The 17024-nt window shown below is 42.9% G+C and overlaps 1 protein-coding gene across 1 annotated transcript in view; it reads right to left on the bottom strand.

Annotated features, from left to right (window-relative positions):
- Positions 1 to 3541: 3541 nt before the first annotated feature.
- Positions 3542 to 17024, bottom strand: part of LOC107121914 (fatty acid desaturase 1-like) — a 26939-nt gene continuing 13456 nt past the window's right edge. Inside the window, exons 7-12 of the mRNA XM_015424927.1 lie at positions 10829 to 10905; positions 10614 to 10711; positions 9214 to 9310; positions 8212 to 8291; positions 7993 to 8118; positions 3542 to 4603 (exon numbers count right to left, since the gene is read on the bottom strand). Coding sequence (XP_015280413.1) covers positions 4552 to 4603; positions 7993 to 8118; positions 8212 to 8291; positions 9214 to 9310; positions 10614 to 10711; positions 10829 to 10905 — 530 coding nt within the window. The 3' untranslated portion in view covers positions 3542 to 4551. The remainder of the gene's footprint in view (positions 4604 to 7992; positions 8119 to 8211; positions 8292 to 9213; positions 9311 to 10613; positions 10712 to 10828; positions 10906 to 17024) is intronic.

Here is a 17024-nt window from a genome sequence, read left to right as displayed (position 1 = left end):
GGTGAAGCAATCATATCATATCAGTTATATATGGGGTGTGAAATGTGGTTTGGGTAATGAATTAATTCTCTGGGTAGATGAAATTAATTAAGATGTGATTAAATGTAGATCTAGGCCAGAATATAGTTTTTTTTAATGTATTTTGAGTTATGTTTATAGGCTTGTTATTATATGATGAACCTTCTGGACAGATGAAATTATCTGAGACATATTGGTGGGGGATTAAAGGTAGATATAAACTAGAATATATTTACTTTTAGTTATGTTTATCTGTTAGTAGTAAAATATTAATTTTGGGAAAATAAAACCGCTGTGGATATTATAAGTATGGTTATAAGTTAAAGTTGTGCTCTTGGTCGGCTTTCAGGGGAATTATGTTTATTGTTATTGAGGTTTGAGGATTAAAATGATAGGTGACAACTGAAGTACAGCAAATGATATCAAAGTGGAAACATTGGAGATTGTTTAGGTGATTATTTAAAGTAAATATTTATTTCTCTCCTAGAATTAAATTGAAGGAATATAAGTGTACCAACCAGGAAATTTGAGTGCTATATGGAGCAAAAGTAGGAAAATGGATTTGACAATGGGAATATATTTTGATTGAATTATAGGAAAAGCTGGAAAGAGACTTAGCAATTCACTTAGTTACAATCAAAGGAACAATCATCGTGGTGTGTAAGAAAAATTAGTAGGTGTGTGGATTTATGTTTGTTGTTGTCTTATATGTGTGTATGTCTGTTAAAACTCAATAAATATATTATAAAAAAAAAGAGTGTTGAACCAGGAAGACTAATGTCCAAATATTGGCTTAGTCACAAAAATCACTGAACAGAGTTCCAATAAAAGACAAAGACATTTGAAACTAGTGGACAAACAATACCAGAGATGGATTAGCCTATTGAAAACACCCAGAAGCAAGCTGAGGTGAATGGCTCCCATAGGTTTAGGTCTTGGGTCAAGCGTGGTAACAAGCACAGCTGTTTTGTTCGCTCCTGTGGCCAGAGCAGAGCTGAGCAGCCTTAGACCCTAGCCCTTGCTAGTGCTGCTGGGACCTGTTGACTTTCTCCTTTCACTTTTGCAGAATGCTACATTTTTTGGTGCTGTCACTTTTCTTTGGACCCATGACAGTATAAATTTAGGGCCCCGGTCACACGGAGGATTTGCCGCGCTAAAGGCACGAATGTCAGGTGGATTTTCGGGGCGTGATCACACAGCAACATCTGGGAAGCATAGCACACCCGTGGCCAACCCGTAGCGTCCCGCCGAAGATGCACAGTAAAAAAGTAACTCGGAAAGTGCACTAGTATCCAGAAAACGCGGGGCAGGGGCGGGCGTCTGATCGCAGGAGCGCTAGTATCCCGTGGCATCTGGCGCCCGTCCACATCCCGTCGCAAACCGGATGCTTTTCGTAAGTGCATGTGCACAAACACGAAGCTGAAAGCAGTGCTGGTCCGTGGAACTGTGCATGCACACAAACGCTAAACGCTTGCCACGCCGCTTCTTTGCCACGCTCCAGCATCGCCGTGTGATTGCCAGCTAACAGCCTAAGTGCGAAGCCTCGGGAGACCGTGTGATCTGGCTACTGCATTTTATTTTGCTCCGGGGAAAACAGCCACGCCTCCCCCACGTGTTATCTGGCCTGTGTGACCGGGGCCTAGGATATATATTTTTTGCTGATTAAAAAGGTTTCAGAGCCCCCACTCCAGGGGGATTTGGCAAATGAGATTTAAACAAAGTCATAAAGTATTGGTAGTCCCTGGCCCGAAAGATGTCTGCTTAGCCTCAACCAGAGCCAGGGCCTTTTCTGCCTTGGCCCCAGCCTGGTGGAACACACTCCCACCTGAGATCAGAGATTAGTTCTGCAGGGCCTGTAAAACAGAGCTGTCCCACCAGGCCTTTGGCTGAGGTGGTGGACATTCAACCCTCTTGGCCTCCCCTGCTCACAGTAACTTATCTGACATTGGTTACCACCCATCTCTTGGACCCCCTATAAAAAGAACCAGTCACCTGACTCCTCCTAGCTAGCACTCCCCCCAAGACGATTAGAATCCGCACACTCAACCACTACACCAAAATGGAGAGGGGAATGTTGTAAACTGCTCTGGGTCCCTATGGGGGGGGGGGGAGAAGCAGGGTATAAGTACAGTAAAATAAATGAAAGATTAAACTAACAGGTGATCATTCCAGCTAATTGTACTGGATTCTGATTAAGTGGATATTTCCATGTTTGTGTACTGAGAAGTCTTCTTGACCCAGACTGCCCCATAAAAGACACTGTCACAAATGCTTCTTTGATGGTACAAATAGGATTCACACACACTTCTCTCTCTGCATCCCATACGTGTGCTGCAGGCCCCAGTGCCAAGCCCATCCAAAGCCATGTTAATACTCAGATGCATGCCAACTGTCATGTTTATTTCCTCGTCTCATTCCAGGGAATGTCTTCTTGGGTGTTCTTCTGCCCGCTCCCCTTTCATAACAGTTTGGAGTGGGGCAAATTAGGTGGGACTCTTCATACGCTGTGGACACAGTTTAATCAACCAGTTGTTTCCTGAAGTGTAGGACAACAGAATCTGCAAAACAGTGTATCCATGTTCAGTGGGGCCTTGCTGCAACTAGGCATGCACTGTGACCAGTGTTCCCTCTAAGCTGAGTTAGTGTGAGCTAGCTCAGTTTTTTAGCCTCCGGCTCACAGATTTTTGTCTTAGCTCAGTAAGGAGGGCTCCAGAGCAAACTCATTGATACAGTAGCCGAATCGCTTGCTCACAACTTTAATGCCAGTAGCTCACAAAGTAGAATTTTTGCTCACAAGACTCCACAGCTTAGAGGTAGCATTGACTGAGACTTGTGGTGACTATACACACTCATGCAGACTGAAAGAGAGCGCAGCCAGAGCAACCTTCTCGCCACAACAATCACCACTGTAAACCAAATCTAGCTGAAATATAGACCTAGTACAGGTAATTTTGCTTCTCAACACATTAGGACTATGACTAGATGGGGCGGGGGGAAATCACAATTATTGGATATATGAATAATTTTTTTAAACTTGTGGCTTTAGGGGACCATTCCAAAAACAGCTCCCACCAGCTAACTTTGCCCACACCATACCGTTTTATTTCAACAAATCCTCTGCACATTGCTTCCCAATTCCTGCCTTTTAATTTATTTTATATACCAATGGTGAAATGTCCAGTTCCATTCATTAATATGTCATGAGGTCACCACTGAAAGGAAAGGTCTTATCTGACCACTTGCAATTTGAGAGAAGTGATGACATTCTTGAAGAGCCCAGTGGTGCATTTTCAGACAACTTGTTCCAAATACTTCAATGCTTCAGTGGGTTACTTCTTTAATACATGAAAGAAAGAATTCTAGGTGTGGATAGTGAAATGGCAGTGCCTTTTCTTAACTAATTTTGTAACCCTATTACTAATAAATGAAGCACTCAGACCGCCACTCCAACCTTACCTTTAAAATACAGGGCATGAGTTTCCCATATCATATCAGTGCCTATGCTGGAGTTAACACACACAGAACAGTCAGCCACACAGATATTGAGCCAATGAATTTTATGAAACATATTAACAAGAATCATACAAATAAATAAAAATATGTACACAAGGTGGTGTACAACCTAAGGGCAGAGTGCTAAAGAAGACCAATGCTTTCAAATCTGTTTAGAAACAATATGAATGCAATACTTTCCCATCATGCTGCCAGAAGTTATCACTGAATGAGAATCAGTTGGATCATCCATTAGGAGGGGGAGGAGTTGGCGCTCCTGTGGTGGAGGAGTGAAAGGGTGCCCTTCCTCATGTGTGCACTTCAAACAGTATGCAAACTGAGGCCTCCCCATTGACCCAGATGGCATGCAGTTTCTTTTCTAGCAAGGAAAGGCTGAAATTGCATGAACTGTATGATTGGGCATCAGCATGTGGGCCTTTGAAGTACCTGGTGGAGAGGAGAGGCATCCACCACCACCACCACCACCACCACGATGGGAAATAATGGTAACACAGAACTCAATGAGATCTATTCAGCTGCTAAAATTCTATATGGAGCCTTTTACTTAAGCTCACTGTCATGGACACTTGAAAAGGCACCTCTGTTCTTACAGCTGAAGCAGCCATCTAAACAACGTTCCCCAACATTTCCTGTGGCTTTCACAAATGTTATTACTTTTCATCATTTTCATTCTTCAGCAGTGCTGTTCTTCTGCTTTTAACTGTCTTATTCACAAAGCTTTCCCCCCATGAAGAGACAGTCAGATTTCAGTTTTACACAAACAAGTGAGATTGTCCTCATAAATGAAGCACAACAGAAGTGCCTTCTTTCTCATGCCTCTCTTGCATTTAGACCCTACTCTACAAATGCCAGAACACAAACAGAACTTGCACAAAAGGGAACATTGTGTAGAACAGGAAATAACATCTTCAGAATGCCCCAAATTCACGAACATCTGCCTGTCTCACCCACCAGACCCCAAATTCTTCCTCAGCACATTAACTGCCCTCAATCTGTGATGTACTTTTGAGGAACTTCCTCTCATGCATGCATATATGCATCATACCAGGCTTCTCCTGAATCCTTCAGAGAGCTGCAAAACAAAAAATATGGCTTTTACTGAGCAAAAAGGATGGTAAAGTTAAGAAAAACAGACAAGCCAAGCCAAAAAATTTCTGATACAGTAATGACAATATAAATAGCATGACAAGACAGATCCACAACTGTTAATATCGACGCAGAGAGCTCATTAGAACTACTGAGAATGGCAGTTCAGTATTATATTTTGATATAAACAATAAAACATAAATTATGCATTTCTTTCTAATTAAGGAGGAACATATAACAGACTTTCATATCTAAAAAGATGCAGTATGCTTTCGCCCCCAATATAATAACGTTTTATACAGATGAAATTAAGAGGAGATGGTTCACAAGAATCAAAATGGAGGACAGACAAGCAAAATTTAAGATTTCTTTTTATGGAAGAATTATAGCTATCAAATAAATTTAAATAGCCAAAATGTAACTTATTACAGAATATTCCAACAGCTGTTTCAGAAAAGATAATAAAAACTGACAGCAAACAATTACCAACTTTATGTGGAAAAAGAAAACACCTAGGATTAGTTTCAGAACTCTTAAGCAGAACAGAAAAGAAGGCACTTGAGCGGATCTTATGGTAATTGTATAAGTTAATGGTGTTTTCAGCAGCCTATCATATTAACTCCAGGTTATAATGGATGAGTCTTAAGCTCTTTCACTAGTTAAAAGAATAGATTTGAGGAAACAGTATAGCTTTATGTTGTTCTCCAAATAAAGCTGTGATTGGTGCATCAATTATGGAAAACTTTGATTCCTTTGGAACAATAGCTCCTAAGAGAAAAGCCAGAATAATTTCTCTTTAAACACTGTCTCCTGCGCTGTGTGCAATTAAACTCCAGACTTCAGCATCACGTAAAACTTTCTAACAAGCTTAACTAGAAACTTTTTGGCTATATGTGCTATTGAGGCAATCCAAGGCAGGAGGTCACACAATATAATATGAACATATAGCAAAGACATACAGGATTAGAAAAGAACAGTGGACACTTGAAGGTGAGGAGGAAGAGCCACTGAATGATTCTAGTATGTTAGTACATTGAACTAAGGCTACGCAGTACAGTTTCAATCCTCCTCTATGAGCAACATTCACATCACTTTACACTCAATCACCTTTCTCTGATTCTTAAGTGTGGCTGCAGTCACACTGGTGGCTTGGCATGGTATGGTGGTGCCTAAAATTGTACTGGTTTAAAGTGTAGCAGAGCATTTCATCCACATCACACCAGCTGTGGTGGGTTACCTGCGCAGCCATCCCTTGGGGGAGCATCCATATTAGTGTTGCGCTTAGGGTTGCCAAGTCCGAAGCAGCGCTGGAGCGGGGGACTCCAGCGTTGTTCCAGGAGGGCGCGTGCGCCACAACCACATCACCCGGAATTGACGTGACCACGCCGGGCACACTGGGGCGGGGCCACGACCATCCAAGGGAAAACCATAGTTTCCCCTTGGATGACCGTGGCCCCGTCCCCAGCGTGCCCAGCGTTGTCGTGTCACTTCCGGGTGATGTGCACGTTGCGTGCTTTGGGGGTGGGGTTCCCCCTGGGGCCCGATTTGCCGGTGGCGGGGAACAGGCCTCTGGGGCGGGGGTTTCCCCGCCCCCCGGGGGGACTTGGCAAGCCTAGTTGCGCTTCAACTACTGGATGAGCTGTAAGGGTGGGTTTTATTTAAATTCAGGCGGATGGATGTGCATATAAGCAGCAACCCCCTGGCCCCCGTGGTGGCGGAAACAGATCTGCACGTTCAGACGTCCCTTCTGGTTTCCTTTCGCTGCAGGAGAGTTCAGATGTCGGAAAACCCGGAGAGGAACTCTGAATGATCTGTTAATACTGGACTTTCCCCGGCATCTGTTTATTCCGCTTCCATTGAGGAACAGCACGGGCTGCTGATGACTGTCATGATCTGGGCTGTGCCCCCAGAGGCCTACTAGGCCCAAGGAGCCTGGCTAGCAGTAGGTGAGGCTGGGCCTACAACTCCCAGAAGCCCCTGGGAGGGTTTGGAGAAGCAGGAAGAGTTGTTCTTTCTTCCAGAGGGCAGAGCCAGAAGAAAGGCTGCTGCAGGGGAAAAACCCTCATCCTGAGGGAGGGGTGAGTAATGTAAGGCCACTTGAGATAATGAGCTATGGAAAATATATTTAGACGTGTTAGGGCATTTGATTTCTTTTCTTTTCACCCGCTTACTGTTATTATTCTGCACCTTGTTGTTTGACCTCCTATAAAATAAACCTTTTCCTTGTTTCACTCTGCCTGGTCCTCACGCCTCTTATTCGGCCAAAAGGGAGGTCTGAAGGTCTTGGGAGGGTGCTCTGGGCCTTCTCAAGGGAACCTAAACCCAGAGTGGTGGCAGCATCAGGTGCCACCCCACCTGAGCCGTGACAACTCCCTACAGTCAAGTTACCGTCTTCACTCGAACAGAAGCCACTAATGAAAACAGCAATAGTCCCCCTTATGTACATTTATATCTAATCCATCCAATGCATGAGCTTAGACACAGAAAAAATTAGTGACGGAGGTGCATAATAAACTAAGGATTCTGCTGATTCCTGTTTGTGGTGAGAGGAGAAGGTACAAAGACTTTTGTGACTTGGTTCTCATGGGAGGGAGTCAGTAGGTACAGTCAATGCTGCTGGGAGCTCCTGTCCTTGCGTAAGTTCAAAATATGTCCCTTCTTAGATACTGATAGCCTACCAGGGCTCTAGTGATGCTTGCACTTCTCCTCCATCTGCTTTCTGGCACACAACAGCGGCCCAGTGTGGCACAGTGGTTAGAGTGTTAGACTACGACTTAGGAGGCTCAGGTCTGAATCACCACTGTGCCATGGAATCTGGTTGGGTGACCTTGGGCCAGTCACACATTCTCAGCCTAGCCTACCTCACAAGGTTGTTGTGAGGATAAAATGGAGGCAAGGAGAACAATGGAAGTGTCAGGTAGCTCCGCCATTCTCTTGGAATGTGTGGAGGGGGAAACCACCTTACTCTGCCTGCTTCTGCGTTTCACTGTCTGCGTATTATCTCTTCCTTGACCTTGGGATGCTCCAGCTGCTCTCATCTTCTGCTGGGAATCAGTGGCTCTTGATTTTGCCTGTTTTCTTTCCCCGCATGCGCGAACTTTATTGGCTTTGCTTGTAAGGGGGGGGGGGGATATTTGATTCTAGTATAACTCAGGGTGCCTGACTGTTCCCGGGCATTCCTGACACAAGCAATACACGTGTCATAGTCCTGGTGTACCGATAAACAGAATTCTTCTTATGAAGCGCTGTGTCGTGTGACCTGACTATCAAACCCTGACAGAAAGCCACTTTTGGTCCCTACTGGAGGAAAAGTTGGAGTATAAATGAAGTAAATAAATAATAAACAACAGTTCATAATATATCTGTCATACTTACTGTAAAATGTCTCCAAATGCAGTGAACAGAGGTTTGCATTGGTAGGCAATGCCATGCTTGGCACAGAGGGATTTCACCAGAGGAGCCACTTTCCAATAATTGTGTCGAGGCATCGTGGGGAAAAGGCTGGAGAGAGGAAAAGACATGGTTTCTGTAGAATCGTATAACATCACAATATGGAGCTACACAAAAGGATTTTGTTGCCCTTGATGGCCTTACTGGTGTTCAATCTGGAAGTTCAGGTGGCCGGTAAACCAGTCATTGAAAAAGGATTGATCCACATTGCAGGTGGCTTGGAGCTGTGGAAAAACAAGACAGAATTAGGAGCGATGGATAAGGTCTTTGTTTTCTGCTGCGGGCAAATGGCAAACTACTGGGAGCCAGTTTGGTGTAGTGGTTAAGTGCACGGACTCTAATCTGGGAGAACCGGGGTTGATTCCCCACTCCTCCACTTGCACCTGGCTGGATGACCTTGGGCAAGCCATAGCTCTGACAAGGGCTGTTCTCGAAAAACAGCAGTTTCTGTCAGAGCTCTCTCAGCCCCACCCGCCTCACAGGATGTCCGTTGTGGGGAGGGGAAGGGAAAGGAGATTGTAAGCCGCTCTGAGACTCCTTTGGGTAGTGAAGGGCGGGGTATAAATCCAATCTCTTCTTCTTCTCACCAGGTTATCAGTCTAAAATTCCTGGTTCAGGAGGAACTATGTAGGTTACCCTCTCTAGATAATACAAGGAATCCATTAAACTAGTTTTTAGCCATATGAGACAAAAGCCCTTCCTGAGGTATAGCAAAGAAGGCAAGCCGAGGAAAGATGAAGTATATAGAATGTTCAACATATAGCCCCACTAAAGCTTTAATAATGTCATTATAGGGTGAATTTATGTAGTGTTTTTTTAAAAAAAAAATTCTTTGAATTGCAGAGATTGTGTGTCACTGGGCTTGCTGGAGAGAGAGGTAGAGAATTTAAATAAATAGGCAGAAGAAGAGGGAAAGTGACAGCAAGGATGACTAGTGAAAGCTAAAGTTTCATCTTAAGTTCCTCTGGTTCATCTCTGCAATGGAGTCTTCTGAGCATGGTGCCAAACAATTAAGAACAGAGCTGGAATGTGGAAGGAAAGTGACTGACTTGATTTGTGACCACTTGGAGATTCCCTTCTGAATAGCAACAGTAGCAATGAAGGATCTCAGAAACCAGAGCTTTGGAGAACTAGAAAGATCCTTACCTGCATAGACAGCCAGTCCGCATTTTTATCGTAATCAATTTGCATTGGGATGTGGTTCATTTGTGAAACCCAAGTAAACCAACAGGTCTCAAGAAACCTGTGAAGTCAAATGCATACAGAGTATGTTACAAACTCCACACTTCTGATAACTGTCGTGTCATGTTATTTGGCTTATCAAGTTGGTACATTCTTATGCACCCCTTTTCAAACTGATCACTTTGATTGGGTCCAATTCTATAACAAATTCAGCATAACAGATTAGCCTGGAGTTGTAAATTACATGTGAGAAACATCTTCCCTCCAGTATCATAGTTTACCAGCACTGTAAAATACGGACATGGCTTGCTTTATATAGCCTGTGTGTGTGTAGTCGCAGATGATATATGGAGACCCCAGCAAGGGGCTTTCAAGGCAAGTGAGAAGCAGAGGTGGTTTGCCATGGCCTTCCTCAGTGATTTCCCTTCCAAGAAACAATCTGGCTTAGCTATACTATACTGCCTTCCACAAACAACTCACATGTATGCAATGCATAACTGGTTACAAGGCTACTCTGTGGATACAATGCAGATACAAATTAATTTAACTAAAGAATTTAACCTAAAATGGGAAGGCTCCAGTCACTGGATGTCAAACACAATCAAAGCACCTTATAACTGATAATAGAAGTATAAAACCTGGAAGCTGCAGCTGGCAGCCAGGTTGCTGATGAGTATCCTCATGCGGAAGCACATCCAGCCCACCCTAAAAGTACCACACTGGCTGCCAATAGCATACCGGATTCGGTTCAAGGTGCTGGCTATTACCTTTAAAGCCCTTTATGGCCAGGGACCTGCATACCTGAAGGACTGCCTTTCCCCATACATTCCCCAGAGAGCGCTGCGATCGGGGACCCAGAACCGGCTGGCCCCCCAAGCTTCAAGGAGGCCAGACTGGTGGCAACTAGGGCCAGGGCTTTTTCAGTGGCGGCTCCACTGTGGTGGAATGAGCTCCCGGAAGAGACTAGGGCCCTGCGGGACCTTTCACAGTTCTGCAGGGCCTGTAAGACGGAGCTCTTCCACCAGGTTTTTGGAGCCGCCACCATTAGCAACCACTAACACCTCCACCACCAAAAATTAATACCTACTTTGGCGGAGACCTGGCCCGTAGGTCCCTCAAACACAGCCCGTGCCAATTACCTGAGATAGCCGCAGAAGGCTGAAGACCCAATTGGGATAATGAGGATGTTGCTAGCACTTTATCTTGTTTGCATTTTAATGCCGTACTTATTAATGTATTATGATTGTTTTATGCGAATTTTATTGTTGTAAGCCGTCTTGAGCCGGCCTTGGCCGGGAGAAACATTTAATAATAAAAATAAATGATTTATAAAGTTTCAGAGCAAAGAGAGGTCTTAATGTTACCTGGAAAGCCAGTAGTATGCCATAAAACACGTAAATCCCATAAGGGGTATGTAGATCAGACAAACTCTGATGTGGTAGGTCACAATCAATGCTACCTCCTGCCAAAGATGAGAAAGAGAAATGATAATCTTGATCAAGTTATGCACCAGGCCTCCACATGAGATGGTTCACAAAGCCGCTCCTCCCCCGCCTCCTTGTTTCCTGACAGTGCTCACCAGCCATTCTTTTCGCTTGATTGGGAAGTAGAATACAGAGAACTGGAAGAAGGGAAGCAGCAAACCTGGACCTGTAACTGTTGAAAGAAAGAAAAATCCAACAACCATTACGATCAGATATCTGTTTGCCCTCCCACGAGGATGCTCTGAGTTAATGATTCGATATTTAATAGGGTTGTGTAAAAGGTAAAGGTTCCCTTGCTCGAAGCCAGTCGAATCTGACTCTAGGGTTGCGGTGCTGATCTCCGTTTCAAAGCCGAAGAGCCAGCGCTGTCCGAAGATGTTTCCGTGGTCATGTGGCCGGCATGATTAAACACCAAGGCGTACGGAACGCTGTTACCTTCCCACTGAAGTGGTACCTATTAATCTACTTGCAATTTCTTGCTTTCGAACTGCTAGGTTGGCAGGAGCTGGAACTAGAGACGGGAGCTCACTCCATCACTCGAACTTGCTGAACTACTGACCTTCCACAGCCTGCAGTTCAGCGTCTTAACCACTTGAGCCACCGCAGCTCCACAATAGGGTTGTGTACTAGCACCAAAAACCAGACTCGGATTTCTGAATTAGGACCCTTTGGTTTTGCAATTTAGAAAATACACAATTTCTGAATGTCCAGAACGCCATTAAAGTCACTAGGAATAGCCATTTCCCACTAAAACAAACAAACTCTGAATAGTGAAAATGCCACTAGGGCAGCATTGGGCAAGACATTGTGCAGCAGACGACAGCTGGTGCTGGGGAGAGGACAAATACCCTGGGTAGCACTGGCAGATGGACTGGAGAGCCAGACAGCATATAGACAGCGGTGGTGGGCCAGAACTTCCCCAGCCAGTACTGGTCACAGCCAATCCTCCCTCTAAGCTGTGGAGTCTTGTGAGCAAAAATTCTACTTTGTGAGCTACTGGCATTAAAATAGTGAGCAAGCGATTTGGCTGCTGCATAAATTAGTTTGCTCTGGAGCCCTCCTTCCTGAGCTAAAACAAAAATGTGTGAGCCGGAGGCTAAAAAACTGTGAGCTAGCTCACACTCACTCAGCTTTGGGAGAACACAGCACAGCTGAATGAGTGAGCATAGTCCTGGAATAGCACTTGGGAGGAAAGAAAGAGACAGCAGGGGTAGAGATGTAAAATTTCTGGAAATTTTGAAGCTCGGGAAAAAACCCGTTTTTTTCTAGTTTTTTTCGGGGGGGAATGGAAATTTTCGGAAAAATTGAAAAAAATGCTACACTAAGCATTTCTTTTCCAGATTGAAAGTCATTCTGTTACTTTAGGAACATACAATATGACTGGACATTTTTACTTGGCATGAAATTATCACAACTAGCATATTAAAAATACAGTGTATCCAAACAATTTTTACAAACAAATTATTACAAACATGCAAAAACAAAACTGAAACCTTTTTCTTTTCTTGTGACAATAGCACCTCCTAAAGGAAGAAATGCATTTTGTTCTTGCATTGGAGAGTTCAGTTTGTAACCTAGGACTTGCTTGTACTCCGTGCACAGAAATTAGATCAATCTGATACCATACATAATTTTTAGAAATGATTTGGAAAATATTTGAACAACTTGTCTTAAAATATTTTATTCATCATGTTAAAATAAAACGTTCCATAATCAATTTTTTTTCTTTTCTTTTTTCAATTTTTCCAATTTTTCGGGGGGGAAAAAAGGCTTCTGGGGGGAAAAAAACGGTTTTCCTGCGAATTTTTCCGGGCCTTCACATCTCTAAGCAGGGGAGACAGCAGACAGTAGAGTGGCATACCCTATCCTGTGGGCAGGAATGTGCCAATCTCTTATTCAAAGGGCGCTTCAGGGAAGCACAGCAATTTTCCTGTAGCCACCCCCATGCACCAACTTCCTCTACGTGCTGTTTCATATTGATGGCGGACTCTCCCCAAAACATAACAGTCTGGTTCTGCTACAGCATGGGGGGAAAAAAATCACACACACACAAAGAATCTATTATCTAAATCTATCAGTCCTTATCCATATGTCTAATATGATGCCAAAGAGGCCTAAACTCAATGTAACATTTCCCTATGAATTTACAGTCTAGTTAATCTAGGTTATCTCTATTATATACTGATGGGTAGAGAGGGAATCAAATGTAAAAAGGGACACAGAGTGTTTCAGCATGTAGAGCAAATGGTCAGGAATCGGATACTGCAGGGAATTAAATAAGCAGCTATGCTAGGAAAGGACTGGTGTGAAAGAACCTTCTTGATGGTCTGTGCCTGCTTCAGGATTTCATAAGTGCAGACAGACGTTGCTCACAGGTTTTGCTCTCACCCCATTCCCTCCTCCCTTGGCCAAGACCATGGAAGCACCAAGCAGGGACCTCTCTACCACCACCCTTGCTGCCAGAACGAAAAAAGATTGATTTGGAATTATTTGTAACTGTTCTGAATATAGCATTATTCAGTGCTTCCGAATACTTCTGAATTTGAATTGCACATCCCTACTAAATCCAGGTAGTCTGCCATGTTGGTCTGAAGCAGTACAACAAATTTAGACTCCGGTGGCACCTTTAAGACCAACAAAGGTTTATTCAAGGTATGAGCTTTTGTGTGCAAGGCACGCTTTTTGAAATACACTGGAATGGAAGGTAAGGTTCAAACTTAGAGACGGGATGAACAGCAAATTAACATGATGAAGATGTGCGAAGACAAACTAAATAACAAGCTACGGTTATAATAAGCTGAGGAAAGAAAGAGAAAAATGCTCTATAACCAAATTAAGAAACGAGAGTAATGAAGAGAAATACAGCGTACAAGAAATTAAAAATATAGTGGAAAAATTCTACAAAGAACATTACCAGCAAAAAGATCAAGATTATCAGAAGATTAAGGATTATCTAGAAAAGGGGAACTATACCACATTCAATGATCAACATAAGATGTTAAACAAACCAATCACTACGTGCAAAATGGTAGAAGCAATAAAGAGGCAAAAAAAGAAAAAAAGCACCTGGGCCAGATGGCTTGTCAGTGGAATTATACCAAGTATTCGAGGAACAGATAAATAGCCCATTAAAAGATCTGTTTCAAAAGATAGGAAAAACAGAAAAAATACCTGAGTCATGGAATAATGCAGTAATTACCTTAATACACAAACCTAACTTGGACACAAGTGAAATTAAAAATTATAGGTCTATTTCTTTACTAAATGCAGATTACAAAATATTTGCCAATGTTTTAGCCTCCAGACTTAAAAAGGTGTTGTCCCAAACTATTCACCAAGATCAGACGGGGTTTTTACTGAAAAGACAAATGAAGAATAATCTGTGTACAGTTATTGATATATTAGAATATAATGAGGTACATCCCGAAAAAGAATGTCTTAATGTTTCTTGATGCAGAGAAAGCTTTTGACAACCTATCGTGGGAATTTCTATTGCAAAAACTAGATAGAGCTGATGTGGTCAGTATTTTTTGACCATAATTAAAGCTATTTATAAAAAACAATATGCTAAAATACTTGCAAATGGAGATACAACCACTAATTTAGAAATCCAGAAAGGTTCAAGACAAGACAATGGCTATCGCAATTACTGTTTATTTTTGTACTAGAATCTTTGAGCAATTTCATACAAAAAATCGAACAGATAAAGGATTTAAAAATAAAGGGAGAAGAATTCAAACTATTGGCTTTCGCAGATGATCTGCTATTTATATTAGATAACCCGAAAACATCCATATCTTTGCTGGAGGCAATAAAAATGTATGGAAATGTAGCAGGTCTTAAAATAAATTATAAGAAAAAGAAGTTAATATCGAAAAATTGTCAACTAGAAACTATACAAGAAATTCAAAAAATAATGTCGGAGTTCGTAAAAAAAGTCAAATATTTAGGTATAAATTTGACCAATAAATGTAGCTCCTTACTAGAGGAAAATTATTATAAATTGTTAGATGAAATTAGAAATGACCTGTTAAAATTCAAATACATACCTTTATCTATCATGGGCAGAATAGCAACAGTTAAAATGGATATACTGCCAAGATTCTTATTCTTAGGTGCAAAACATTCCTATTTTAAAGAATCAGAAATATTTTGAGGAGCTGGATAAAATTACTAAAAAATTTATATGGCATCCCAAAAGAGCAAGAATAAGATGGAAAATAATACAGGATAGGAAGGAAAAAGGGGGGATGTACCGAACTAGTCTCTGTATTATAAAGCGGCCGCCCTTGTCTGGATAAAAGAATGGCTTGAGTTGGATACTAGGACCCTAATATTAGAGGATCACGATTTGTTCATGGGTTGGCACGCTTATGTATAGTACGGTAAAGAGAAAATACACTCTAACTTTAAGAGTCATGCGTTAAGAGGAGCATTGAATAAAATTTGGAATGAGATAAAGGTGACATTTTACAGGAAAACGCCAAAATGGGTCTCACGGCTTGAGGCATTTACAAAGTCATCATTAATATCTCCAAATAAAAAAGTAAACTATAATGCGTTATTGGGAAAAAAATAACGAATTAAAAACTGAAGAAAAACTGGTACGCGAATATAATTTATCCTGGTGGGAACAGGTATTGATATGCGATAGATATGGTAAAGATATGGTAAGAGGTTTTGAAGATGGAAAAAATGAACTTGACAAAATTTGGCTGTTGTCAAATGACAAACTAATTCAGAAACTTTATAGTTTTTTACCGGATGATTTTGAACTGGATGAAAATATTAAAGAGGTGATGATATCTTGGATGAAAGATCTGGGAAAAATATAGTTAATGGTCTAAACATGGAAATCCATAAAATATATGAGAGCCGTAGCATACAAAGAAAATGTATATAAAATGTTCCACAGATGGTTTTGGTTCCCGGAGAAAATAGCTAAGTGTTATAATGTATCCAACCAATGTTGGTAATGTAAATCTAATGTGGCGACTTTTTACCATATGTGGTGGAAATGTAGTAAGGTGCAAAAGTATTGGAAAATGATACGTAAAGTAATCCAAGAAATTTTGGACCTGAATCTCACTCTATTACTGGAAATTTATCTGTTAAACATGATATCTAATGGATATAACTCAAAAGATGCATACTTAATAACATACATAATAACTGCTGCACGAATGTTATTGGCAAAAAATTGGAAACGAGAAGATACCCTCAAAAGAGGATCTAATGCTAAAATTGTTAGATCTTGCACAAATGGTGATTTGAGTTTAAGGTTACAAGATAAAAACAATAATGTATAAAATAGAAGATGGAAAAGGATGTATAATTGCGTTAAAAATGTTGATGAATAATAGACTCTGAAAATATATGTAAACTGTGTAGATGTAATGTCTAATAAAAAGCAAAATAAAAGTAAAAAAAAAGTTATAAAGCAATATATAAATATTCAAGGGGTGGACCCGCGATACTCACGGGGGGGGGGAGGCAGAGGAGGAAGCAGCAGGAGGAGGGAAGTACCCCTCCATCCTGCCGGTTCCCCCCGTGTCCTCCACCCCCATTGATCTCCCCCCCCTTGCCTCTCCCCCCGGCCCTCGCTGTTTCCCTGCCCCCCCAACCCGGCATTGGAAGGAACATTGGAAGGAAGCACCCTTGATTTCTCCCAAGCCGCGCGCGTGTGTGTGTGTGTGCCGGGGGCGGGGGTGAGAGATAGCGGCGTGGCCCGCTTGAGAGTCCGGGGGAACCCAAAGCGGCTTACGCTGATCTCCTCACCTCCGCTGTTTCCTCACAACAACCCTGCGAAGTCAAATAGGCCGAGAGAGCGTGTGACTGGCCCGAGGTCACCCAGCGAGCTTCCATGGCAGAGCGGGGGTTCGAACCCGACACTTTAGCCACCACGATGTGCAAGGAGGGGTCTCCGTTCCCCGCCCCTCCTTCCCGGCTTTGACTACAGGGCGCGCTGCTCCTTCCGTGCGGGGGGGAGGGGTGCCTTTTGGGGAGGCGCCTGCGAGGGGCGCAGAACAGAACAGCCCCCCGCCGCCTTGTTTTTTAAACTGCCTTGTAGGGTTTTAATGTTTTATACGTTTTTATGACCTCGTCGTGCCCCAGACAGGTATGGGTGGAGAGACCCCCGGACTGCAGGCCGATACCCCCCCGACAGGAGTTACTGCGTCCCCCTCCCGCCGGGGAGGGGCCTGTAGTGCAGCTGGGGGCCAGCTGGTGGGGGGGGCGTCCGGAGGGCGGGAGGCTCCGCCAGCTGCATCCAGGAATTGAAGCGCCGGCCGG

This window comes from Gekko japonicus, unplaced genomic scaffold, assembly GCF_001447785.1.
Source record: "Gekko japonicus isolate JY-2015 unplaced genomic scaffold, Gekko_japonicus_V1.1 scaffold1541, whole genome shotgun sequence".
Classification (NCBI taxonomy): domain Eukaryota; kingdom Metazoa; phylum Chordata; class Lepidosauria; order Squamata; family Gekkonidae; genus Gekko; species Gekko japonicus.
Note: the sequence above shows the minus strand (reverse complement) of the source record. Positions and strands in the feature narration are given on the sequence as shown.